The 27,623-nt window shown below is 47.3% G+C and overlaps 1 protein-coding gene across 5 annotated transcripts in view; it reads right to left on the reverse strand.

Moving 5' to 3' along the window:
• scaf8 (SR-related CTD-associated factor 8) overlaps positions 1-27,623 on the reverse strand; it is a 381,141-nt gene that overhangs the window by 211,534 nt on the left and 141,984 nt on the right. For all 5 annotated transcript variants that reach the window (XR_005461998.1, XM_038808446.1, XM_038808444.1 and 2 more), the window contains 5 exons: positions 11,839-11,918; positions 4,361-4,478; positions 2,429-2,560; positions 544-662; positions 215-408 (listed from right to left, as the gene is read on the reverse strand). Coding sequence is in view for 4 of the 5 variants with exons in the window: in XM_038808446.1 (XP_038664374.1) it covers positions 215-408; positions 544-662; positions 2,429-2,560; positions 4,361-4,478; positions 11,839-11,918 (643 nt within the window). In the remaining variant the exon portion in view is untranslated. The remainder of the gene's footprint in view (positions 1-214; positions 409-543; positions 663-2,428; positions 2,561-4,360; positions 4,479-11,838; positions 11,919-27,623) is intronic.

Consider the following 27,623-nt stretch of genomic DNA (forward strand, 5'->3'; position numbering starts at 1 on the left):
TAAGTTTGATTTTCTTTGGGGGGGGGGGGGGGGGGGGGGGCGGGGGTGAATATTGGGACTAAGATGGGGTTGGTTGTACTGTCATTGGGTTTGTTATAATGAAAATGCTGTTTGAATATATTATTTTGTTTACAAGGAGACATTTTCAATAAAAACGTTTTTTCTTTAAAAAAGCAAACCTTTGCTACACAGCAATCCTCTCATAATTACATACCACTAAGTGTTTTAGAACGGATAGGCGGTAAACCCTTTTTCTGACGTTCCTTTTCACGTTCCCTTGCGCGTCTTTCGCTAGAGTAAGATCGAGATGATTTCCTTTTTCTCTCTTTTGACCTTGAACGAGAACGTTTACGATGCTTGCGCTTCCGAGATCCTGACCGGGATCTGGACCTTTTCTTTCGTGGTGATCTAATCAAAAATTACACAAAATTTAAAGGTTTAAAATATTACATTTAATACCTTATAATTTGCAGATTATCTATAAAAATATTTTAATTAACATTCCAAATAAAATGCCCCAAACAAGAGTAATAAATACTGCACCTCGAGCGAGATCTTGAGTGTGTCAACGATCTTGAACGTACTAACGGTTTCTTTTCTTCATGCTGAAAGATTTCCTCTTCAATAAGATCCTGACCATCAGGTGCATCGATATCCATATCCTTCGGAACCCAAGATATCATTAGAAATGGAGGTAACAAGTAGTTCAAGGATCAAATTCTGACCTGTTACAACTGATCCAATTCTGGGTCAAGCGATGAAGATCAATTGCTCTGATAAATGACCATTAAATGGCACCGATTGTAGGTACGGTGTGCTAGCTACAACTGCATTTTCTCATTCCAAACATTACATGAATTTTCTACCATGCAATATTATGAATGGGTACATTCATCAGAGCCCATATTTTCCAAGTGGTTAACAAGGAATAGTGCAGAAATGAAATACTGCCATTGAATGTTGCCTAACAACAATATTTACTTAATGAAACTGCAAGACCTTCCTCTACACCAGGGGTTCCCCAAACTGGGGTCCACAGAACCCCGGTGTTCTGAGAGAGGCCTCCAAGGGGTCCGCCATGGTTCTAGCAGCCAAACAAGACAACTTTTTTTTTCTTTTAAAACCCCGAAAAAAAAGACTAAAATTCATGTGTAAGTGAAGAAGCAAAGATTTAGGAACGGTCAACAGCCACAAATCAAACAAAAAAAAAAATCAAATTGCCCAATCAGAGCTTGACTGAGCATTGGCCAGGTCACTAGCCAGCCTATCAGTCAGTAGCCAATGCTCAGAGACAGGGCTCTGATTGGCCAATTTGATTTCTTGCTTTTTTGTTTTTGACTGGGCAGAAAAGTGACTGAGCGAGCGGAGCAGTGGCCTCTGCAGTGAAGGTGTGGTGGCTGCGCTGGAGGTAACTACTATTACTCAATAAGAGAAATTGTTACCTTGATAGTGTCAACCTCATCCTGATAATGCATTAACAAACAATATAAATCCTGGAAAATAAACTTGGCGCTATCTAGGAGGGGCTTTGGGAGGGGATTCGTGTGAGGGGGCTAAAAGATGTCACTGACATTATAAGAACGTTTGGGTTCCCCAATCTCTTGGGAAGTCACGAGAGACACTGCGGCTAGAAAAGTTTGGGGAACCCTGCTCTACATTATTTCCTCTCTCCAAAATGGTTCAGAATAGCAAAAGGTAGTAGAAATAAATGTATTTAATAGCAACATTAATAGCTAGACAAGAAATTAATGAGTCGTTAAGGTGACGCTGTCCAAACAGTTTGTGATGTACTTGAGATCCTGGCACTATTTCCATTGTAGCAGCAAGGGAATTGCATTTAGCAACATGATAGGCTGAAGGCCTCTTTCTATGCTGTAGCTATTCTATAGTTCAATGAAATGCCTCGATTCAAACCAATTTCTTTATGCAAAGATTCTATTCAAGAATGGAACGGTTTATCAAAGGGAACAGTTGAAGCAGAGGAAGATAAAAGGCCAAGGGAGCAAGAGAATAATAGATTCGTTTTTGATAGTTCGAGCTAAGACTTGATACTGATGATAGTGTAAACAGCCTCCTTTGGCAGGGTGAACTCTAACAGACACAATTAATGCTCAAACTCAATCATAGATTTGGTGATTTATAAATAACATATATATTGATGAGGCAATTAGATTTAATTTCCACTTCTCTTATTCAACACTTGTCGAGATAATTGCCGACAGTCAAATTGATCCAAGAGAAGGTCCCGAATAATTAGCAAATGTAATATAACCACTCCAAGGAGTGATGTTAACAGATATGCCTTTTTAACAAAACAAAATAAAAGTTGCACCAGTTTAGATCTCAGATTGAACAAAAAAGTCAAATATTTTTTCATCAACCTGATTATCACATTCAATATATTTTGTAACTTCAAAAAATTGTCAACCTGTTGCTGTTGCTCAAGAGGATCCTCCACTCTGATCTCCTGCTCTTGTTGCTGATGGTGAGTGCTGCTCTGGGAAGGGGTCACTGACTGCTCAGATCCAAAAGTTACTTCCTGATTGTCCAAAGTTGTATTCTGCAAAAATAAAGTATTTCACAAATACAAATCTGTACACAAAGGTTCATTCTCTATAACCCATGTCCTGAAATACTTTGACAAAGGGTAATCTGGACTCGAAACGTTAGCTTTTCTCTCCCTACAGATGCTGCCAGACCTGCTGAGATTTTCCAGCATTTTCTCTGGTTTCAGATTTCAGCATCCGCAGTAATTTGCTTTTATCCTGAAATACCCTTTTGGTTATCAAAATGCAGCATGTACAGATTTTCTTTACTGGAAAGTAAGTGTCCAAACATTATAATTAGCATAACAAATGATACTGTTTTCTTAGCACCAGTATAAACATGACCAAGAGGGCAGCACGGTGACACAGTGGTTAGCATTGCTGTCTCACAGCGTCGAGGTCCCAGGTTCGATCCCGGCTCTGGGTCACTGTCCGTGTGGAGTTTGCACATTCTCCCAGTGTCTGCGTGGGTTTCACCCCCACAACCCAAAGATGTGCGAGGTAGGTGGAGTGACCATGTTAAATTGCCCCTTAATTGGAAAAAATGAATTGGGTACTCTAAATTTATAATTAAAAAAAAGACCAAGAGTGTTCATTTTGTTCCACAAAATTAAGGCCCACCATACATTGTTACAATTCATCCCATAGTTCACAAATTGATAGTATTAAAAAGAATGTCCCTTTCCACTTGCATGCAAGTTATGGTGAGTCAACTGCAAAACAATGAATTTGATGGTAACTGAAATGCAAATTACCGTGTATGTTCTGACTTAGAAACAGGTTATTTATGGGCTGTAACAAGATAAATCTATCCTGATATAGTGTAAAGAAAATGAAATACTTCAGAAATGAAGAGAGAAGTGTAGTGCTGATCATAAGTTATGAGAAATCATTCAACAGTGAAGCATGAATGATGGTTTGCAGGAATTATAACTTGCAAAGTGTTGACAAATTTTATAACGTGTAGACATAGAACACAGAACAGTACAGCACAGAACAGGCCCTTCGGCCCTTGATGTTGTGCCGAGCAATGATCACCCTACTCAAACCCACGTATCCACCCTAAACCCGTAACCCAACAACCCTTAACCTTACTTTTAAGGACACTACGGGCAATTTAGCATGGCCAATCTACCTAACCCGCACATCTCTGGACCGTGGGAGGAAACCGGAGCACCCAGAGGAAAACCACGCACACACGGGGAGGACGCGCAGACTCCACACAGACAGCGACCCAGCCGGGAATCGAACCCGGGACCCCGGAGCCGCGAAGCATCCACGCCAACCACCATGCTACCGTGCTGCCCTACAGCAGATGGTGAAATTTGGATTCAATTTTTTAAAAATTTGTGAATTCACAAAGTTGACCATGAAACCTTTGTTGACTGTTGTAAAAAGCACATTTGGGGTTCACTGATGACCTTTCAGGAAGGACGTCTGCTGCTCAGGCTGACATGTGAGTCCAGATTCCGCGCAATGTGGTTGATGCTGAAATGCCCTCTGAAATACAAGCTGCTCAGTTCAAAGGCAAGTCAGGATGGGCAATAAATGTTGGCTGAAAACATTGTATGAAAACTTAATTTGATCAATATGTTTTGTGTTACCAAGATTCAAATATAAAAAAAACTTCTACGTCCTCATGCTAAATGAAAATACAGGTACAGAAATAAATTGTTTCAAGGCACATCTTAACAGAGGCACAAATTGCATTGCCATCACTAAATGCATGTCATTTCCTTTCAATCTTAGGTGTGAACTACACCACAACAGTTTGTGCCAATATTAACAATTATCTTTCATACTTCTGGCTATACCTGCTGTGTCTGTTGTTGCTCCATTAGCTGCTGCCGAAGTTGCTCAAAGTTTTGCTGCTGGAATTGCTCGGCCAGCTGCTGAAAAAGTGATGTGTTCATGGTCTCAGTTACAAGAGGTCTGTAAATCAAAGAGGTAAACCATTTACCACACACATGCATACATCAGCACTTTTATAAGAGGTGAAAATATAATGCTGAACTGGGGATTATATGCATAGTTTGCAATTTCCTTCCAGCCGCTTGGTAAATTGTGTCATATCGAGTAATATAAACCAATTAAATCCAGCTCTGTGCTGATAGTAAACGGGGAAGTTAGTAAGCACATTACAATTGGTTCTTAAAGGGAGAAACAATCAACCATGCCATTATTCAGTGATCTCTGCTATTAAGTATGGGTGTTTATATCAGATTAACCATAATGCTGCTCAAACAACACAGAAGCACTCACTATCAGTAAAGAAATAAAACAGCTCCGTCAGTGGAATTCCCAATCCTGGTTGTGAAGACACAAAGACGAGGATGCTTTAGTGAAGACTATTTATTAATTGTCAGAGCTTACTTATCCATTCTAATCCCAGACACAGTGGTGACCGACTCTTTATATACAGATCGGAGTACAATTAACTATGCAACATCCAACACCTGTTCACCGTATTACCTTAAACTACCCTGTATTTAACATCCATCAACAGAGTCTAAAAGATTAGTTGTGAGAGCACTTCACAACTGTAGGCGTTTTCTGCTTGCTCCTGCTGGCAGATGCAAATGCCTGGAGGCTGCCGTTTCTCTTTCCTTTCTTTTCTGTAGCTGGAAAGAAGGTCAATTTTTTCCAAGACACCTGGGACCTGAACACTGGGCTCACGAGTTCAAAATCCGTTTGAAGCAAGATGATGCTGAGGGACATGATGCCAACATTGATCCAAATGGGCCACCTGATGCTTTTGTTGCTGGTGTAGTGAGTGCTACATGTAACTGGCACATCGCTACGGGTTAAACACACTGGAAGTTGAGGATGTTCAACAGCACCTTGAGCGCCAGTGGAATATGTGGATGTCAGAATTTGGTTCTGATGAGATTGGGCCTTGTGGGAGGGCCTGCACAGGAGAATGGTACTGATAGGTGGAAGTAACGCATAGCTGGACAGATAATTTCTACGACAAAGTTCTGGACATAATAACATTCTCAGGCTTATCCTCCGTTCCTGTTGAGGAACCTGTGAGGGGTGATATTGTGAGTTTGTTTAATGTGAAAATAGCTGATATAGCTTTGTAGTAGCAACAACAAGGAACAGTGATTTTTTCCTCGTCAATTAATGGTTAGTGGAATGTGAAGTAGTTGATTTTCAAATCTTTGTGAATGTTGACCGTTTTTGGCAATAAAATATTCCGATCATGTTTTGGTACATGGGAACTGCATCCTGATACAGGGGAAGAGGGAGAGAGAGAGAGAGAGCGCGAGAGAGAGAGCGCGAGAGAGCGCGAGAGAGAGCGCGAGAGAGAGCGCGCGAGAGAGAGAGAGAGTGCGAGAGAGAGAGCCCGCGTGGAGAGAGAGAGAGAGAAAGAGAGCGCGCGCACGCGAGAGAGAACACGCGCGAGAGAGAGCCGAGAGAGAGAGCGCGCGTGGAGAGAGAGAGAGAGAGAGCGCGCGTGGAGAGAGAGAGAGAGAGCGCGCGTGGAGAGAGAGAGAGAGAGCGCGTGGAGAGAGAGAGAGAGCGCGCACGGAGAGAGAGAGAGAGAGCGCGCGTGGAGAGAGAGAGAGCGCGCGTGGAGAGAGAGAGAGCGCGCGTGGAGAGAGAGAGTGCGCGTGGAGAGAGAGCGCGCGTGGAGAGAGAGCGCGCGTGGAGAGAGAGAGAGAGAGCGCGCGCGTGGAGAGAGAGAGAGCGCGCGTGGAGAGAGAGAGAGCGCGCGTGGAGAGAGAGAGAGAGAGCGCGCGTGGAGAGAGAGAGCGCGTGGAGAGAGAGAGAGCGGCGGAGAGAGAGAGAGCGCGCGGAGAGAGAGAGAGAGAGAGCGCGCGTGGAGAGAGAGAGAGAGAGCGCGCGTGGAGAGAGAGAGAGAGCGCGCGTGGAGAGAGAGAGAGAGAGCGCTGGAGAGAGAGAGAGAGCGCGCACGGAGAGAGAGAGAGAGCGCGCGTGGAGAGAGAGCGCGCGTGGAGAGAGAGAGTGCGCGTGGAGAGAGAGCGCGCGTGGAGAGAGAGCGCGCGTGGAGAGAGAGCGCGCGTGGAGAGAGAGAGAGAGAGCGCGCGCGTGGAGAGAGAGAGAGCGCGCGTGGAGAGAGAGAGAGCGCGCGTGGAGAGAGAGAGAGAGAGCGCGCGTGGAGAGAGAGAGAGCGCGCGGAGAGAGAGAGAGAGCGCGCGAGAGAGAGAGAGAGAGCGCGCGGAGAGAGAGAGAGAGAGAGCGCGCGGAGAGAGAGAGTGTGCGCGGAGAGAGAGAGAGAGAGAGCGCGGAGAGAGAGAGAGAGAGAGAGAGCGCGCGGAGAGAGAGAGAGAGCGCGCGGAGAGAGAGAGAGAGCGCGCGGAGAGAGAGAGAGAGAGCGCGGAGAGAGAGAGAGAGAGCGCGCGCGGAGAGAGAGAGAGAGAGAGAGCGTGCGGAGAGAGAGAGAGAGCGCGCGGAGCACGAGAGAGAGCGCGAGAGAGAGAGCGCGAGAGAGAGAGAGCGCGAGAGAGAGAGAGCGCGAGAGAGAGAGAGAGCGCGAGAGAGAGAGAGAGCGCGAGAGAGAGAGAGCGCGAGAGAGAAAGAGAGCGCAAGAGAGAGAGAGCGCAAGAGAGAGGAGAGAGCGCAAGAGAGAGAGAGCGCAAGAGAGAGAGAGCGCAAGAGAGAGAGAGCGCAAGAGAGAGAGAGCGCAAGAGAGAGAGAGCGCAAGAGAGAGAGAGCGCAAGAGAGAGAGAGCGCAAGAGAGAGAGAGCGCAAGAGAGAGAGAGCGCAAGAGAGAGAGAGAGAGCGCAAGAGAGAGAGAGCGCAAGAGAGAGAGAGCGCAAGAGAGAGAGAGCGCAAGAGAGAGAGAGCGCAAGAGAGAGAGCGCAAGAGAGAGAGAGCGCAAGAGAGAGAGAGCGCAAGAGAGAGAGAGCGCAAGAGAGAGAGAGCGCAAGAGAGAGCGCAAGAGAGAGAGCGCAAGAGAGAGAGCGCAAGAGAGAGAGCGCGCAAGAGAGAGAGCGCGCAAGAGAGAGAGAGCGCAAGAGAGAGAGAGCGCGAGAGAGAGAGAGCGCGAGAGAGAGAGAGAGAGAGAAAGAGAGCACGAGAGAGAAAGAGAGCGCAAGAGAGAGAGCGCGCAAGAGAGAGAGAGCGCAAGAGAGAGAGAGCGCAAGAGAGAGAGAGCGCAAGAGAGAGAGAGCGCAAGAGAGAGAGAGCGCAAGAGAGAGAGAGCGCAAGAGAGAGAGAGCGCAAGAGAGAGAGAGCGCAAGAGAGAGAGAGCGCAAGAGAGAGAGAGCGCAAGAGAGAGAGAGCGCAAGAGAGAGAGAGCGCAAGAGAGAGAGCGCAAGAGAGAGAGAGCGCAAGAGAGAGAGCGCAAGAGAGAGAGCGCAAGAGAGAGAGAGCGCAAGAGAGAGAGAGCGCAAGAGAGAGAGAGCGCAAGAGAGAGAGAGCGCAAGAGAGAGAGAGCGCAAGAGAGAGAGAGCGCAAGAGAGAGAGAGCGCAAGAGAGAGAGAGCACAAGAGAGAGAGAGCACAAGAGAGAGAGAGAGCGCAAGAGAGAGAGAGAACCAGGATGAATTATTTGAATAAAAGGCAGCTTGCAGACAAGAGATGCAGGATTTTTGCACATTGCAACATGACATACCACAGGAGAACTACATTTCACATGATACCAATTCTTTATGCGATAACCTTTTTTCTGATGTGCTGCTTTGGGTAATGGTTATGTAGAACCAAACAGGAGGAATTTAACAACATGTTTTAAGGATTGTTCCAGACTCAAACGACCCTCTTATGGACTGACCTGATTAACACTACACCCCTGTATGCTTCACCCGCTGCCAGTGTTATATAGTTACATTGTGTACCTTGTGTTGCCCTATTATGTATTTTCTTTCATTAGTTTTCATGTACTTAATGATCTGTACCTAATGCTTCAGCAGCTCTCCTGCAATATTTGATGACTTCAAAGCCAAATATGTTATGACTGTCTAATGCAATGGCACATAATCGGAGTTCTATTATTAAACATGATGTTTGATCAAGAATGATGGCAATATTGCCTTAATTCTAATTTATTTTCACAAAAATTAACATGCCAAGAATGCTGATAAAAGCACCCAAAAATACCAAATACTGTAATACTGGGTTAAATTATAAATTTTTAATTGTGCAATCAAAACTTCCCAAAGTTAACCTTCCCATAGTTAGCTAATTACACGTTTACTGTGCATCTTAAATCAACAAAAATTGCATTTCAAATAACAACTTCTAACACGTGGCAAAATTTGGTTCCAACTCCATCTGCAAGTTTGCTGACGACACGACCATGGTAGGTCGGATCTCAAACGACGAGTCAGAATGCAGGAGGGAGATAACCATAATCAAAGACCCCTCCCACCCAGCTTACTTACTCTTCCAACTTCTTCCATCGGGCAGGAGGTACAAAAGTCTGAGAGCATGCACGAACAGATTAAAAAACAGCATCTTCCCTGCTGTTACCAGACACCTAAACGACCCTCTTATGGACTGACCTAATTAATACTACGCTCCTGTATGCTTCACCTGATGCCGCGTCTACGTGTTTACATCGTGTACCTTGTGTTGCCCTATTATGTATTTTCTTTTTCTTTTCTTTTTTCATGTACAAAATGATCTGTTTGAGCTGCTCACAGAAAAATACTTTTCACTTGTACCTCGGTACATGTGACAATAAACAAATCCAATCCAGATAGAGAACCTAGTGGCGTGGTGTAACGACAACAATCTCTCTCCTCAATGCCAGCAAAACTAAAGAGCTGGTCACTGACTTCAGTAAGCTCAACGGGGCCGAGGTGGAGATGGTTGACAGCTTCAAATTCCTAGGTGAGCACGTCAGCAAAAATCTGTCCTGGTCCACCCACATCGACGCGACCGCCAAGAAAGCACATCAGTGCCTATAATTCTGCAGGAAATTTGGCATGTCCACACTGACTCTTACCAACTTTTACAGATGAACCATAGAAATCATCCTAACTGGTTGCATCACAGGCTGGTGTAGCAACTGTTCAGCCCAAGACCGCAAGAAACCTCAACGAGAGTTGTGAACACCACCCAGTCCATCACACAAACCCGTGTCCCATCCAGTGACTATCTGCACCTTCTGCTCGCTGCCTTGGGAAAGCGGGCAGCATAATCAAAGACACCGTCCACCCAGCTTACTCACTCTTCCAATTTCTTCCATCGGGCAGGAGATCCAAAAGTCTGAGAACACACACGAACAGACTCAAAAACAGCTTCTTCCCTGCTGTTACCAGACTCCTAAACGACCCTCCTATGGACTGACCTGATTAATACTACACTCCTGTATGCTTCACCCAATGCCGATGTCTAGGTATTTACATTGTGGACCTTGCGTTGCCCTATTACGCATTCTTTTATTTGCATGTACTAAATGATCTGCACGCAGAAAAATACTTTTCACTGTACCTCGGTACACGTGACAATAAACAAATCCAATCCAATCTAATGTCATATTCTCAATTTTCTGTATGGATCCAATTCTTGTAGCATGCATTCCAGTGATAATTGTGGATAATTGTGTTGACAATTGATAAACGTGGAGTGCAAGTGACAGAATTATGAAGCATCCAAATCAAGTCAGAAAACTTTCATATTAACCAAAGTTTATTAGCATAAAGGTTGTCCTCATGGTTCGAAGATATAGCCATAATTCCTCCTCTTGTTTATACCCAGCAAAACCTTCTGATGACGATAATGGAATTGCTATGAAATTAGATTACAGAGAATGGAATCCAGGAACCCATGGCAATCAGGTGGGTGGAAAATGCAATGGACAAGAATTTTAATTTCCAATTCAATGTTGGAAATATATTTTTCCAAAGACTGGGTGGTGTCCATGATGAATGAAGTACTGGAAGTCATTCAATGTTATCTCCAACATATTAATTTCCATTTACCACAAAAGCGGCTAGACCCAGGCGGCATGGTGGCGTTGTGGTTAGCACTGCTGACGATGACACTGAGGACCCGGGTTCAATCCCAGCCCCGGGTCACTGCCTGTGTGGAGTTTGCACATTCTCCCTATGTCTGCGTGGGTCCCACCCCCACAACCCAAATATATGCAGGTTAGGTGGATTGGAAACACTAAATTGCCCCTTAATTGGAAAAAAAATAATCGGGTAATCTAAATTTCTAAAAACGGCTAGACAACAAACTTGAAGCTCATTGGAAAAGAGTGCTAGTGTTAGCTTGGATAAACTATTGGCTTTACGGCAGAAAACTGCAAGTCATGATAAAATGTTGCTCTGCAGACTGGAGGATAAGACAATAGTGCTCATATAGTTAACTGCAACATAGATAGCAGTAAACAGCATAGATAGGATAGCAGAATAGGCAGACAGAAATTAATACCAGAGAAGTGAGTGACGAATTTTGGAAGGCGTAATAGGCAGACAGAAATTAATACCAGAGAAGTGAGTGATGAATTTTGGAAGGCGTAATAGGCAGACAGAAATTAATACCAGAGAAGCAAGTAATGAATTTCGGAAGGAGAAATGAAGAGATACAAAATGTCAGTTCGAAAGAGTGCATGAGGGCAAAGGAGCCTGGAGTTTCATGTACACAGATCTGGGACATAGTATATGGCAAAGCATATGCGATCTTGTGCTTTATAAATACAGATATCACGTGCAAACGCAGACATTTTATGTTAAATCTTTATAAAACTCTGGTTAGGCCACAACTAGAGTATTGCACCCAGTTCTGGTCACCACACTTTAAGAAGGACGTGACTGTATATCCTCGAGAGGATACAGAGGAAATTTACCAGAATGGTTCTCGGGATGGGGAATTTTAGCGACAAGGTTAGGCTGGAGAAGCTGGGGCTCGTTTCCTTGGAGCAAAGGAGATGGAGGGAAGATTTGATAGATGTGTACAAAATAATTACAAAATTACCTTAAATAAGGTAGACAACAAGCTGTTCCCATTTGCTAATAGCACTACGATTAGAGGACACTCATTTACGGTTTGAGGCAAAAGATGTGGGGGAAATATGAGGTGGAACCTTTATACAGCAAGTAGTAATGACCAGAATTCGTCATTTATGAGGATTACGGACTACATAGATGGAGTGAGGGAATGGGACTGACTGGATTGCTCTCAGAGGCATGGCATGGACTTGATAGGTCAAGTGGCTTCTTTCTGTGCCATAACGATGCTATGATATTGCAACCAAAATAAAGCTACATTCTGTTTAAAGCAAGATATACAAACTGGGGGGGGGGGGGGGGGGGGGGAGGAGGAGAGAGAGAGAGAAGAGATGAGAGAAAGCAGCATAAATAAGAATTTCTTACAGCTGGGATGCAGATGTTTCTTGCTTAGTTTCGTCTGAACGATCATGTTCTTCATCATACTCAAATCTGTCAAGGAGTTTCTGCAGCAAAACATACAAACCCAATTCAGTATTTCACAACCAATTGATTCATTAACAGTGTTCACTAACCTAGCACGCCTGAGTGTACACGTTTTAATTGTCATGGCTACTTCATTCAAAATCAGAAAAACATTTAGCTTGTTGTGAGCCTCTTGCACCCTAATATTTGCTGACAATGAAAACCGCGCTCTGGTGGCTATAGACACTCTGGAGACTATATTGGAAATAAAATAATCAAATTTGAGATGATCCTCAGACTTAAAATAGTAGTTTTCATCTCTGGAAGCACAAACACCATCCCTCCCTATCTAGTACAATATAAACACGATAGGAACTTATGGATATTTTGGCTAAGTACCAAAAGATGACAAAGTGCAGCTAGTACAGAGTGGAATTACTGCGAGGTTGCCTCCAGGAGGCCAGAAGTTGAAAAACTGCAGAGGATAGCTGAGTTTGAAAATATCCAAGAGAAAGATCACAGGAGAACAGATATTCATTGGTTGGTAAGATACTGTTGTTCGGATGGTCGTCAAGTGAATGAAAATTACAAAGATGCAATTATATTAAAGGAAATAGCTATGTAGATTTAAGTTAAGAAACACAAGCAATAGGGAAGTTAAGTCATTGCCAGGTAAAATAACATAGTATAATTAAACAAAAGTAAAATAAAGTTCACATAAGGAAAGTAAGTTGAAGTCATTGCAGCATAGATCGATCGTGTGGAATGTGCGTCTTGTAATATGTGGGAAATTGTGGATGTTACCAGTGTCTTAGATGACCACATACGCAGCAAGTGTCACCAGCTGCAGCAAACTGAGTTCCAGGTTTTGGAGCTTGAGTGGATAGCAGATTCAGATGGTCACACTGTAGGTTGGGAGTGTGGAGGCAGTCAGAGGATGGGTGACTAAAAGCCCAAGGCAAATTGGCAGTGACGCAGGAGTCCAAAGGTCCTACTCATCATTCAGTTTTTGGCTTTGGATTCTATTGAGAGTATTGGCTTTTCGGAGGAGTTTAGTTGGAGCCAGGTTTGTGGCAATGCAGGTGGCTCTGCTGTAGAAGAAGAGAGCAATTGTGGTAGGGAATTTGTTAGTTAGGCACCAGACAGTTGTTTGTGGTCGTAAACGTGACTGCAGGATGCTATGTTGCCTCCCTGGTGCTAGGCTGTCAGAGCAGTTGCAGGACATCTTTCTGGGGGAGGGTGATTAGCCAGAGATTGTGGTTCACATTGGTATCAATGACTTAGGTAGGAAAGGGGATGAGACCCTGAAAGCAGGTTTTAAGGAAATGGAAGCAGATTTAAAAGCAGGAGCTCAAAAGTATGAGACCTCATGCAGTAATCTCTGGAACTGATTCTTGGGAAGGTGGATCTGTACAAGCTGGATAGGCTATACCTGAAAAGACTTGGACAAATATCCTCATAGGGAGATTTGCTAGTGCTGTTGAGGGGGATTTAAACTAGATTGGTTCCAACCAGAGGGCAAATTCAGAGCAGGGAACGAGATGGAAATTAGTGAACGACTCTGAAAGACAGAAGAAACACAGGATAAAAAGTGTACAATACAGGAATTTGGCAGTGTGAAATGGTTTAATATAACTATAGAATTCCTACAGTGCAGGAAGCCATTTGGCTCATCGAGTCTGCACCTACCTTCTAAAAGAGCATCCTATCTAGGCCCACTTGCGCGCCCTATCCCCATAATCCCATATCCACCTAACCCGCGCATCTTTGAACTGTGGGAGGAAACAGGAGAACTCAGAGAAAATCTAAAGTGCAAACTCCACACAGTCACCCAAGGCCGGTATTGAACACAGGCCCATGGTGCTGACGCAGCAGTGCAAACCGCTATGCCACCATGCCGCCCCTGATGTTAATGCAAAGAGAATTGTAAACAAAGTCAATGAGCTGAGGGTGCAGATAGATAGATGTCAGCATGTTAGGATCACTATAACGGAAATTTGGCTTCAAGAGGGACAAAAAATAACAGCTCAACATTCCTGGTTATAGCTTTTAGGCAGGGCAGAGAGGGGAATAAAAATTGGCAGGATGCAGCATTACTGGTTAAACAATCAATTACAGCTATGAGGAGGGATGATATATTAAATGAAACATCAAATGAGGTTGTATGGACTGAGCTCAAATAAAAAAGGGGCAGCCACATCGCTAGGAATGTCCAATGACACCCCCAAATAATGGAAGGGAGTTAGAAGTACAAAATGTAGGCAAATTTCTGAGTGGAAAAGCAATATGGCAGTAATAGTTGGACATTTCAACTACCCTAATATAATTTGGAATATGAACAGCGTGAAGGGCAGCATAGACATATTATTCAGAAGCACACAGGGTATAAGATAAAGGAGAAAGAGAGTTTATGAGAGTCACAAAAAGCGTTCTTATAGAAAGCCTAGAGTACAGAAATTCAAGGGTGATGTAAAGAAGGAAATTAGGAAAACAAAGAAAGGATATGAAAAAATATTAGTTGGCAAAATTAAAGAAAAACTGGTATTTTTACCAGTACATTAAAAACAAGAGTGGAACTAAGAACAAAGACCAATACAGCGCAGGAACAGGCCCTTCAGCCCGCCCAAGCCTGTATCAGTCATGATACCAACCTTGCCAGAACCCTCAGCAGGGGCTGGTTTAGCACAGGGCTAAATCGTTGGCTTTGAAAGCAGACCAAGGCAGGCCAGCAGCACAGTTCAATTCCCGTACCAGCCTCCGCGAACAGGCGCCAGAATATGGCGACTAGGGGCTTTTCACAATAACTTCATTTGAAGCCTTCTTGTGACAAGAAGCGATTTTCATTTTTCATTTCAGCACTTCCTTATGCTGTACGCCTTTATACCCATCCTATCCATGTGTTTGTCAAGCTGCCTTTTCAATGCCATATCTGCTTCAGTAACCTCCCCTGGCAATGCATTCCAGGCATTCACCACCCTGTGTAAAAAAAAAAACAAAAAAAAAGCCTTGCACATCTCTAAATTTTGCGCACGGACCTTAAATCTATGCCCCCTGGTGACTGACCCCACCACCCTAAGAAACAGTGCCTGCCCATCCACTCTATCCATGCCCCTCATAATCTTTTAGACCTCTATCAGGTCGCGCCTCAACCTCAGTCTTTCTAATGAAAACAGTCAGAGTCTATTCAGCCTCTCCACATAGCTAACACGCTCTAGACCAGACAACATCCTGGTAAATCTCCTCTGCACCCTCGCCAAAGCCTCCACATCCTTTTGGTAGTGTGGCGACCAGAACTGCGTGCAATATTCCAAGTGTGGCCTTACCAAAGTTCTATACAACCGTAGATTGACTTGCCAGTTTTTATACTAGATACCCCGTTCAATAAAGGCAAGCATTCGATATGCTTTCTTGACTACTCTATCCACTTGTGTCGCCACCTTCAAAGATCTCTGGACCTGCATGCCCAGATCGCTCTGACTTTCTATATTCCTAAGAGTTTTGCCATTTACGATATATTTCCCCTCTATGTTAGACCTACCAAAATGCATTACCTCACATTTGTCCGGATTAAACCCCATTTGCCATTTCTCTGCCCAAGTCTCCAAACCATCTATGTCCTGCTGTATCTTCTGACAATCCTCAACACCATCTGCCACTCCACAAACCTGGGTGTCATCCGCAAACTTACTAAACAGACCGGCTACATTTTCCTCCAAATCGTTTATGCACACTACAAACAACAGAGGCCCCAGCACAGATCCCTGTGGAACACCACAAGTCACAACCTTCCATTCAGAAAAACACCCTTCTACTGCTAGCCTTTGCCTTCTGTGGCCAAACCAGTTCTGTATCCATCTTAACACCTCACCTTTGATCCAGTGAAAGATTAAAAACGAGCTGCAGCATTTATTTTTGTTCTATCTTCTTACCAAACAGCATTTCCAAAATTAGTGGTTCCTTTTCCACTATGCTTCAAGGCAAGAACCAGAACCAAAGTATCAAAAATACAGCATTGTAAACAAATCTCAGAAGCAGAAAAGGACTGGCTTCTTTGCATGCATGCAGTCACTCCAAAATGATGGGAGAGAACAAAAACTCTTCTTGTACCAACATCAGAAGATTTTCACTAAGTTTACATTTTAGTCTTTTGAAAAAAATACACAGAAAACCCCACGTGCAGAAATTCTAAGTATCAGTCTGTATTACAGTATTCAAACTTAAATGGCACTTTATGGGACACTGTCACCTTCCTCTTTCCAATCCGTTCAGTTTGGCCACCACTGCAGTTTACATGCTCAATGTCTCACAAAAGCCAACTGAGGGTATTTTTGTATTGCTTTATGTTCAGGCCTAGTGAGGGGCAAAGCAAGATATTGCTTTAAAAAAAAGCATGGAAGACTTCCGGTGGCGGCAATGCGGCCACACAATCGGCAGCTCAGACTAATAACGGACTTTGGGGCTCTTTTCAGGGCCCCAAACGGAACTTCGTCGACGAATCCCGACGTGGGAAGGGGTCTGGAGTAGATCCCTAAGGTCCTATGGTTCGGGCCAGGAGTGGGGTAAGATGAAAAACAGTGGAAGCACCCCTGGAAAAGCGGGGGAAGAGAAACAAAATGGCGGCCGGCGGAGCCCTCGAGGAGCTGAGGCAGTGGGCGCAGGAGACTCTGCTGCGCTGCTTCCAGGAGCTCAAGGTGGAACTGCTGGAGTCGCTGAAGGCTACCACCAGAGAGCTGATAGAGACTCAGACAGCCCAGGGGGCCGCGATCCGGGAGCTGCAGCAGCAGGCCTCCGAAAGGGAGGATGAGGCCGTGGCGGGGAAGGTGGCAGGAGGGAGGCGGGGGGAGGCGCTCCATAAAAGGTGGCAGGAGCAGTTCGAGGAGCTGGACAACCGGTCGAGGCGGAAGAATTTTCGGATCCTGGGCCTCACGGAGGGGCTGGAGGGGTCGGATCTGGCGGCCTATGTGGTTGTTGTGCTGAACTCGCTGATGGGAGCTGGGTCCTTCCAGGGGCCCCTGGAGTTGGAAGGGGCCCACAGAATTCTGGCTAGGAGGCCCAAGCCGAACGAGCCGCTGCGGGCGGTGTTGGTGCGGTTTCACCGGTTCGTGGATTGTGAGTGCGTGCTCCGGTGGGCCAAGAAGGAGCGGAGCAGCAAGTGGGAGAACACGGAGGTGCGGATCTTCCAGGACTGGAGTGCGGAGGTGGCTAAGCGGAGGGCCGGGTTTAACCGGACGAAGGCGGTGCTCCACAGACGGAGCGTGAAGTTTGGCATGTTGCATCTGTGTTCAGCTACAAGGACCGGCACCATTATTCTGAGTCCCTGGAGGAGGCATGGGCCTTTGTGCAGGCCGAGAAACTGGACTCAAACTGAGGGTCTAAGATGGGGGATTTTGTATGATAATGTAATTGTATTTGCTCTGTTTAATGCAAGATGTGGGTAGGCTTTAGGGTGGGTGGGGTGATGTCATTATGTCTTTTTGTATGGGTCTAGTGGACGGGTTCAGGCAGGGAGGTAAACCAGGATGCAGGGGGTGCTGGTTTGGGGGGGGGAGTTGCCGCCGTGGGGAACTGGCCGAGCGGGGGATGCTGGCCAGTGGTGGGCAGGGGATGTGTTATGGCTAATCGGCAGGGGAGGGGGGCAGGGAGCCCTCTGATCCGACTGATGACCTGGAATGTGAGGGGGCTGAATGGGCCGGTCAAACGGGCCCGGGTGTTTGCGCACTTGAAGGGGCTGAAGGCGGATGTGGTGGGAAAGAGGATGTCGTTTGAGGTGTTAAATGTGGTGGCTGACAGTGGCGGGAGGTATGTGATGGTGAGTGGTAAGCTGCAGGGGGAGCGGGTGGTGTTGGTGAATGTTTACGCCCCAAATTGGGACGATGCGGGGTTTACGCGGCGTATGTTGGGCCGCATTCCAGACCTGGAGGTGGGGGGCCTGATCATGGGGGGGGACACTTCAACACGGTGCTGGATCCCCCATTGGATCGATCCAAGTCCCGGACGGGTAGGAGGCCAGCGGTGGCTAAGATGTTGAGGGGATTTTTAGGATCAGATGGGAGGGGTGGATCCCTGGAGGTTTGCGAGGCCAAGGGCCAGGGAGTACTCGTTTTTCTCCCACGTGCATAAGGCCTATTCGAGGATTGATTTTTTTGTCCTGAGCAGGGGGCTGGTTTAGAGGGTGGAGAATGTTGAATACTCTGCCATTGCCATTTCGGATCATGCCCCTCACTGGGTGGACCTCGGGCTGGGGGAGGAGAGGGACCAACGTCCGCTCTGGCGCTTGGAGGTGGGGCTGCTGGCAGATGAGGTGGTGGCCGGGAGGGTTCGGGGGTGTATCGAGAGGTACCTTGAGGCCAAGATAACGGGGAGGTCCGAGTGGGGACGGTCTGGGGGGCATTGAAGGCGGTTATTAGCGGGGAGTTGATTTCCATCCGAACCCATAGGGAGAGGGTGGAGCAGAGGGAGAGGGAGAGACTGATAGGGGAGATGGTGAGGGTGGATAGGAGATATGCGGAGGCTCCGGAGGAGGGATTGCTGGGGGAGAGGCGTAGCCTTCAGGCCAGGTTCGACCTATTGACTACCAGAAAGGCGGAAGCTCAGTGGAGGAAAGCACAGAGGGCGGTGTATGAATATGGGGAGAAGGCGAGCAGGATGCTGGCACACCAGCTCCAAAAGCGGGATGCAGCCAGGGAGATTGGGGGAGTGACGGATATAGCTGAGAAGGTGGTGCGGAGGGGGGTAGATGTTAATGGGGTCTTCAGGGACTTTTATGGGGAACTGTACCGGTCTGAACCCCCGGTGGAGGGGGGTGGAATGGGGCGCTTCTTGGACAAGCTGCGATTTCCGAGGGTGGAGGAGGGGCAGGTGAAGGGACTGGGGGCGCCGATTGAGCTGGTTCAAGGGATAGGGAGCATGCAGTCGGGGAAGGCGCCGGGCCGGATGGGTTTCTGGCCGAATTTTATAAAAGGTATGCGGACCTGTTGGGCCCCCTGTTTTCCGGACCTTTAACGAGGCAAGGGAGGGGGGAGGGCTTTGCCCTCAACTATGTCACGGGCGCTGATTTCCTTGATCCTGAAGCGGGACAAGGACCCTTTGCAGTGTGGGTCATATACGCCGATCTCGCTGCTAAATGTAGACGCCAAGCTGCTGGCAAAGATCTTAGCCACAAGAATAGAGGATTGTGTGCCGGGGGTCATTCACGAGGACCAGACGGGGTTGGTGAAGGGAAGGCAATTGAATACAAACGTACAAAGGCTCCTCAACGTTATTATGATGCCGGCTGTGGAAGGGGAGGCGGAGATAGTGGTGGCATTAGATGCGGAGAAGGCCTTTGATAGGGTTGAATGGGGGTATCTGTGGGAGGTGTTGGAGAGGTTTGGGGAGGGGTTTGTCCGTTGGGTGAGGTTGCTCTATGAGGCCCCGATGGCGAGTGTAGCCACAAATAGGAGGCGGTCGGAGTACTTTTGGCTGTACCGGGGGACGAGACAGGGGTGTCCCCTGTCCCCCTTGCTCTTTGCGTTGGCAATTGAGCCCTTGGCCATGGCGTTGAGGGAGTCAGGGAACTGGAGAGGCCTGGTGCCGGGTGGGGAGGAGCATAGAGTGTCGCTTTATGCGGACGACCTGTTGCTGTATGTGGCGGACCCGGTGGGGGGGATGCCGGAGATGATGAGGATTCTTAGTGAATTTGGGGGCTTCTCTGGGTATAAGCTGAACCTGGGCAAGAGCGAGTTGTTCGTGGTGCACCCGGGGGATCAGGAGGAGGGGATTGGTAGGCTCCCACTGAAGCAGGCAGGGGAGAGCTTAAGAGTCCAGGTGGCTGGGAGCTGGGGGGCCCTGCACAAGCTCAACCTCAAGGTTGGTGGAGCAGATGGAGGAGTTGTTCAAAAGGTGGGATATGTTACCGCTGTCACTGGCGGGGAGGGTGCAGTCCGTTAAGATGACGGTGCTCATGAGGTTTTTGTTCCTGTTCCAGTGCCTCCCCATCCTTATCCCGAAGGCATTTTTTAGGAGGGTCAACAGGAGTATTACGGGATTTGTGTGGGTGCAGGGGACTCCAAGGGTGAGAAGTGTGTTTTTGGAACGGGGCAGGGATAGGGGGGGCTGGTGCTGCCCAACCTATTGGGCTGCCAACGCAGCGATGGTGCGTAAGTGGGTAATGGACGGAGATGGGGCAGCATGGAAGAGAATGGACATGGCGTCCTGTGTGGGCACGAGCCTGGAGGCACTGGTAATGGCACCGTTGCCGCTCCCTCCATCGAGTTATACCACGAGCCCGGTGGTGGCGGCGGCTACCCTCAAAATCTGGGGGCAATGGAGACGGCATAGGGGAGAAGTGGGGGGCTCGATGGAGGCCCCGATACGGGGGAAGCATCGGTTTGTTCCAGGGAGCATTGATGGCGGATTTCTTGGCTGGCACAGGGTAGGGGTTAGGAGGTTGAGGGACCTGTTTGTGGAGGGGAGGTTCGCGAGCTTGGGGGAGTTAGAGGGGGAGTTAGAGCCCCCCCCCCCCCCCCCCCCCCCCGGGAACATGTTTCGGTACACGCAGGTTAGGGCGTTTGCCAGGCAGCAGGTGGAGGGGTTCCCCTTGTTGCCCCCACGTGGGGTACGGGATAAGGTGCTCTCGAGGGTGTGGGTTGGAGGAGGGATTTCGGACCTATACCGGGTAATGCAGGACGTAGACGAGGCCTCGGTGGAGGAACTGAAGGGTAAATGGGAAGAGGAGCTGGGTGAGGAGATTGAGGAGGGGACGTGGGCGGATGGCCTGGAGAGAGTGAATTCCTCCTCTTCCTGTGCGAGGCTTAGCCTCATACAGTTCAAGGTGCTGCATAGGGCCCACATGACTGGGACGAGGATGAGTAGGTTTTTCCGGGGAGAAGACAGGTGTGCTAGGTGCTCCGGGAGCCCAGCGAACTACGCCCATATGTTTTGGGCATGCCCAGCGCTGGGGGAGTTTTGGAAGTGGGTAGCAAGGACGGTGTCGAGGATGGTGGGATCCAGGGTCAAGCCAGGCTGGGGACTCGCAATTTTTGGGGTTGCAGTGGAGCCGGGAGTGCAGGAGGCGAAAGAGGCCGGTGTCCTGGCCTTTGCGTCCCTAGTAGCCCGGCGGAGGATTCTTCTTCAGTGGAAGGATACGAGGCCCCCAAGCGTGGCGGCCTGGATCAATGATATGACGGGGTTCATCAAATTGGAGAAGGTGAAATTTGCCCCGAGGATCAGTACAAGGGTTCTTTAGGCGGTGGCAGCCTTTCCTGGACTTCCTGGCAGAACGGTAGGGAAATAGGCCGGCGGCAGCAGCAGCAACCCGGGGGGGGGGGGGGGGGGGGGGGTTTGGTTCGGTGGGAGGGAGAACTGTGTACATGGGTTTGTGGAATGTGGCGGGTGTTATCTCTTTCCCTTTTGTTGTTTGCTTTTTTCTTCTTCTTTGTTTGCAGTTGCTTTTGTAGTTGGGTGGGTGTTGTTCTTGGGTTTTTACCATGGTTGTTTTGTTAATATTGTTTTGTTGTTTATATTTTGTGAAAATCTTAATAAAAATTATTTGAAAAAATAAAAGCATGAAATTACATTAATGTTGGCACGGGTACACATGCAACAGTGACAATTGAAGCCTGCAAATATATCTCCACCCCCCGACCTAAAGAATTATCCCATATGCGAAAGGTTACGGCTCATCAGAGACAACTTATGGCATTGACGCTGAAGATGTGGACAGGGTTCTCAATGAGTATTTTTTCTCTTTCTTTACGAGGGAGAGGGGTGATATAGACATTGTAGAAGAGGAAGACTGTGAAACATTAGATATAATAAGCATGAGAGAGCAATGCTGCAGACACTGGCATCCTTGAAGGTGCTTAAGTTACCACGGCTAGACTTAAAGGGAGCCAGGGAAGAAACAGATGTTCTGAGGATCATTTTCCAATCCTCACAGGTGAGTTACCAGATGATTGAAGGTCTGTGAAGGTTGTATCTTATTTAATAATAATCTTTATTTGTGTCACAAGTAGGCTTACATCAACACTGCAATGAAGTTAGTGTGAAAATCCCCATGTCACCACACTATGGCCTCTATTCGGATACACTGAGAATTCAGAATGTCGAATTCACCTAACAAGCGCGTCTTTCAGGACTTGGAGGAGGAAACCGGAGCATCCAGAGAAAAACCACCCAGACATGGGGAGAACGTGCAGACTCCATACATACAGTGACCCAAGCCAGGACTCGAAACTGGGACCCTGGCGCTGTGAAGCAACAGTGTGAACTACTGTACGAGTGATAGGTCAGAAAATTGTAGGCCCACCAGCCTGACTTCGGGGTGGGCAAATTATTATAATCAATTCGGAAAGTCAGGTTAAACGATCAATTAGAAAATCACGGATTGATCAGAGATAGTCAGCATGGCTTTGTTAAGAAAAGATTGTGTCTTACTAACTTAGTAGAATTTTTTGAGCAAGTGGAGGCATGATAAGGCTAGTGCAGTGGATATTGTCTGCATGGATTTTAGCAAGACATTATACAAGGTCTCACAGAGAACATAACAGCGCAGTACAGGCCCTTCGGCCCTCGATGTTGCACCGACCTGTGAAACCAATCTAAAACCCATCTACACTATTCCCTTATCATCCATATGTTTATCCAATGGCCATTTAAATGCCCTTAATGTTCGTGAGTCCACTACTGTTGCAGGCAGGGCATTCCACACCCCTCAAAAAAGTGAGATCCCACAGGATGAAGGGCAAGAGTAGTGATTTGGATCTAAAATTGGCTCAGCGAACTGAAACAAAGGGTAACAATTGGCGGATGCTTTTGCAAATTGAAAGTGGTTTCCAGTGGCATTCCACAGGGCTCAGTGTTGAGCTTTTGCTGTTTGTTGTATGCATTAATAATTTGGACTTAAACGGGGGAGACTTGATCAGGAAATTTGCAGATCACACAAAACTTGGGTCATGTAGTTAATGGTGAAGAGGATAGCTGTTATCTCCAGAATTATATCAATGGTTTGGATGAGTGGGCAGAGAAGTGGGAAATGTCAGGTAATGCATTTGGGAAGAGTAAACCAATAGAATACTTAATAAATAGGAGTATATTGAGAGGGGACAAGGAAGTGAGAGATCTTGTGCACGTTGATAGACTCCTGAAGGTGGCTGGAAAGGTGGTAAAGGAAGCATATGGAATACTTTCCTTTATTTTGTGTTATTGAATATAAAAGCAGGGATGAAATGCTGGAACTGTATAAAACACTGGTTGGACCACAGATGGAACGGTGTACACAGTTCTGGTCACGTTACAGCAAGGACATAAGTGCTCAGGAGAGAATACAGAGGAAATTTACAAGAATGTTGCCCGGGGTTGAAAACTGAAGCTGAGGAATTATTGGATAAGTTGGGCTGTTTTCCTTAGAACAGAGGAGGCTGAGGGGTGACCGAATTGAGGTGTACAAAATTATGAGTGGCCGAGATAGGGAAGGCCGGAAAGACCCGTTTCCCCCAGCTGAGGGGTCAGTTACCAGGGGGCAGAGAATTAAGCTCATTGGTTGAAGAACTAAAGGGACATAAGGAAAAACATTTTCACCCAGGGGCAGTAGACATAGTACAAAAAAGTAGCTGATACTTTTACTTTTTAATTTACTTTTCTCTTCAATTCTCCAAGAGAACGATCTTTTATCATTCTTCCTTTCACTTCTCCATTTTCAGGAGCTCTGCTCTCCCAATTCCCAACCCTTCAGCACTCCTTGATCTTCCAGTTTGCTGCCATCAGAGGTTTAATTTATCTTAATTACGAGACCCTGTCTCTCTCTCAGCACCATCTGAAGTGCTTACCAAGGCAATTGGCACGGGCTTATCTCACACTTTTCTCAAAATTCGCATCCAATGCACCAGCCAGGATTAATCTTGCTAATCAGCTAATCCTGCTCACCACTGACCCAATGAAGTCTGCTGACTCCATCCCTGTTAGCACCTCTCTCCAGAATATCCATTTACTTGCGAACAAGCCCATTGCCATCCAAGTACTTCTTGTGGATGCGTGCGCTGATATCATGGCCTTAACAGAAACTTGGCTGAAGGGTGATGACATCTTTTCCCTTAAAGAAGCCAACCCACTTGGCTAGATCTTCTACCTGTCTCTCAAGACTGTCGCATTCGTGGTACAATATTCTTTTTAAGCAAATCTCACCTTGGCTTGATCCCCACTCCTCGAACACTTTTCTTCTCCTTTGAGCATTTTAACTTGCTCCACACTTCGGAGTTCAGTCAAAATCATAATTCTCTTCTGTCCTCTTAAGTATGATAACAATATCCTCACCAATATAGTTTTATAGCTTTCCACTCTCAGTTTCTGAACCAAGCAACTTCCCATAATCAGCAATCTTAACTCACTCAACTCATATGTGCTCCTTTGTGTTGACCATCCCTTCCCCACTATTCCCCAAAGGGAATAAAGTGTGGGCACGCGTGAGAAGATACACTTTTTAAAAAAGACCTCTATTTTCACTGCCATGAAAACGCTCTAACCCATATTCACAGCCACCTGCTCTATCTTGCATGGTCTTGCTAGTTCCATATCAACCACAGAGAAGCCATTTCGGATCACTCTATTGTATCACCCTCCAATCACATCCTCTTCCTTTCTCCAACACTACTTCCTTCTGTATTCACCCCTGGGGAAAAAAACTATACCCTAATTCACTTACAACTTTGGCCCTCATTCACCACAATATTTCAACACCCACTAATGTGCTGAACTCCGCTTCATTTGTGATGCCTTAGTTCTCAATAAAGCCATTATTTTCTCACCCTAACTGGCCCCAACTGTCCAGCCCTCATCTCTTCTCCCACAAGTTCAAAGGACACAGAGTTGAAGGATATGATATGGTGGACAACTGGTTTAGCCATCCATTGTCAGGCCTGACTGGATCACACAAAGCAGGATCCAAGTCCAGCTCCCATCCAAGTCAAGCCATTCACTATTTCGGGATGATCTTGGAAAGATAACGTGCAGCTTCTTTTCTCTACTGCAAATGGCTTAAGCCCCTTTCCACGATCACCTCTGCCCTACCTCCAACAAATGAGACTGATTGGATTGGATTTGTGTAGTGTCAAGTGCACCGTGGTAAAGTGAAAAGTATTTTTCTGCGAGCAGCTCAATAGATCATTAAGTACATGGGAAGAAAAGGGAATAAAAGAAAATACATAATAGGATGAAGCATACAGGGGTGTAGTGTTAATGAGGTCAGTCCATAAGAGGGTCATTTAGGAGTCTGGTAACAGTGGGGAAGAAGCTGTTTTTGAGTCTGTTCATGATTGCTCTCAGACTTCTGTATCTCCTGCCCGATGGAAGAATCAGTAAGCTGGGTGGGAAAGGTCTTTGATTATGCTGCCCGCTTTCCCCAGGCAGCAGGTGGTGTAGATGGAGTCAATGGATGGGAGGCAGGTTTACGTGATGGGCTGGGCGGTGTTCATGACTCTGAAGTTTCTTGTGGTCCTGGGCCGAGCAGTTGCCGTACCAGTCTGTGATGCAGCCAGATAGGATGCTTTCTATGATGCACCTGTAAAAGTTTGTAAGGATTAATGTGGACATGCCGAATTTCCATAGTTTCCTGAGGAAGTATAGGTGCTGTTGTGCTTTCTTGGTGGTAGCGTCGACGTGAGTGGACCAGGACAGATTTTTGGAGACGTGCACCCCTAGGAATTTGAAACTACTAACCATCTCCACCTCAGGCCCGTTGATGCTGACAGGGATTGTGTACAGTAATTTGCTTCATGAAGTCAATGACCAGCTCTTTTTGCTGGCATTGAGGGATAGATTGTTGTCGCTGCACCACTCCACTAGGTTCTCTATCTCCCTCCTATATTCTGACTCGTCGTTATTCGGGATCCGGCCCACTATGGTCGTATCGTCAGCAAACTTTGCCACGCAGTTGTGTGTGTACAGGGAGTAGAGTAGGGGCCTAAGTGCGGGACCCCGGTATTGTGGACTATTGTGGAGGAGGTGTTGTTGTTCATTCTTACCGATTATGGTCTGTTGGTTAAAAAATCCAGGATCCAGTTGCAGAGTGGGGAGCCAAAGTCCTATGCTTTGGAGCTTTGATATGAGCTTTGCTGGGATTATGGTATTGAAGGCAGAGCTGTAGTCAATAAATCAGAGTCTGATGTAGGAGTCCTTGTTGTCGAGATGCTCTAGGGATGAGTGTAGGGACAGGGAAATGGCATCTGTTGTGGACCGGTTGAGATGGTATGCGGATTTCAGTGGATCAAGGTGTTCTAGGGGTATAGAGGTGATGTGCTTCATGATCAACCTCTCGAAGCACTTCATTACAAATGAAGTCAGGGCCACCGGACGGTAGTCATTGAGGCACGCTGCCTGGTTCTTCTTCGGCACCGGTATGATGGTAGTCTTCTTGAAGCTGGTGGGGATCTCAGAGTGGTGTAGGGATAGGTTAAAGATGTCCGCAAGCACCTCTGCCAGCTGGTCTGCGCAGGCTCTGAGTGCACGACCAGCGATCCCGTCGCCTTCCGAGGGTTCACTTTCAGGAAGGCCGATCTGACTTTCGAAGCTGTGATGATGGGTATGGGTGAGTTATGGGCTGCTGGGGCACTCGACTACAGATTGTTGGTTACCTGTTCGAACCGAGCATAGAATGCATTGAGTTCATTGGGGAGGGGTGTGCTACTGCCGGAGATACTGCTCGGCTTTGCTTTGTAGCCCGTTATGTTGCTTAGTCCTTGCCACAACCACCGAGAGTCTGTGACTCTAGCTTGGTTTGATATTGTCTCTTGGCATCTCGGATGGCTTTGCGGAGGTCGTACCTGGATTACTTGTATAGGCCAGGGTCGTCTGACTTGAACGCCTCAGATCTGTCCTTCAGTAGGGAGTCAATCAACTTCCGGTGGCGGCGATGCGGAGCTAAGCCACACGTTCGGCAGCTCCGGCTTTTTTCGGACTCTTTTAAGAGCCCGCAGCGGCGCCGTTTTAACTTTCCCCTGGGGGAAACGCAGCCAGTGTGCCCAGCGGCTGGTGGATGAACTGGACTCACAGTGGAGCGGTCCAAAAGTCGGCTTTACAGCATAGGAAGGCGAGAGGCAGAAAAAGCAAGATGGCGGCGGGCGGGGAAGCAGCAGCAGCGTGGCAGCAGTGGGCGCGGGAGCAGCAGGAGCTGTTTCAGCGCTCCTTCAAGGAGCTCAAAGCTGAGATCTTGCAGCCGTTTAAGGCCTCGCTTGGCAAGCTGGTGGCGACTCAGACGGCCCAGGCCGTGGAGATTCGGGAGCTGCAGCAAAAGGCTTCGGACAACGAGGATGAGCTTTTGGGCCTGGCAGTGAAAGTGGAGTCGCACGAGGCGCTGCACAAGAAATGGCTGGCAAGGATGGAGGAGATGGAGAACCGCTCCCGCCAGAAGAATCTGCGGATTTTGGTCCTCTCGGAGGGGCTGGAAGGCTCGGATTTGGGGGCCTATGTGGTCCTAATGTTGAACTTGCTGATGGGTGCGGAGTCGTTTTGTGGTCCCCTGGAGCTGGAGGGCGCCCATCGAGCGCTGCAGCGGAAGCCGAGGCCGAACGAGCCAACCACGTTTTCACCGTTTGGTCGACCGGGAGTGCGTGTTGAGATGGGCGAAGGAGAGGAGCAGCAGGTGGGACATTAGGATTTATCAGGACTGGAGCGCGGAGGTGGTGAAGAGAAGGGTTGGCTTCAATCGAGCGAAGGGAGTGCTTCATAGGAAGGGGGTGAAGTTTGGCCTTCTACAGCCGGCTCGCCTCTGGGTC

The sequence above is a fragment of the Scyliorhinus canicula genome, chromosome 1 (genome assembly GCF_902713615.1).
Source record: "Scyliorhinus canicula chromosome 1, sScyCan1.1, whole genome shotgun sequence".
Classification (NCBI taxonomy): Eukaryota; Metazoa; Chordata; class Chondrichthyes; order Carcharhiniformes; family Scyliorhinidae; genus Scyliorhinus; species Scyliorhinus canicula.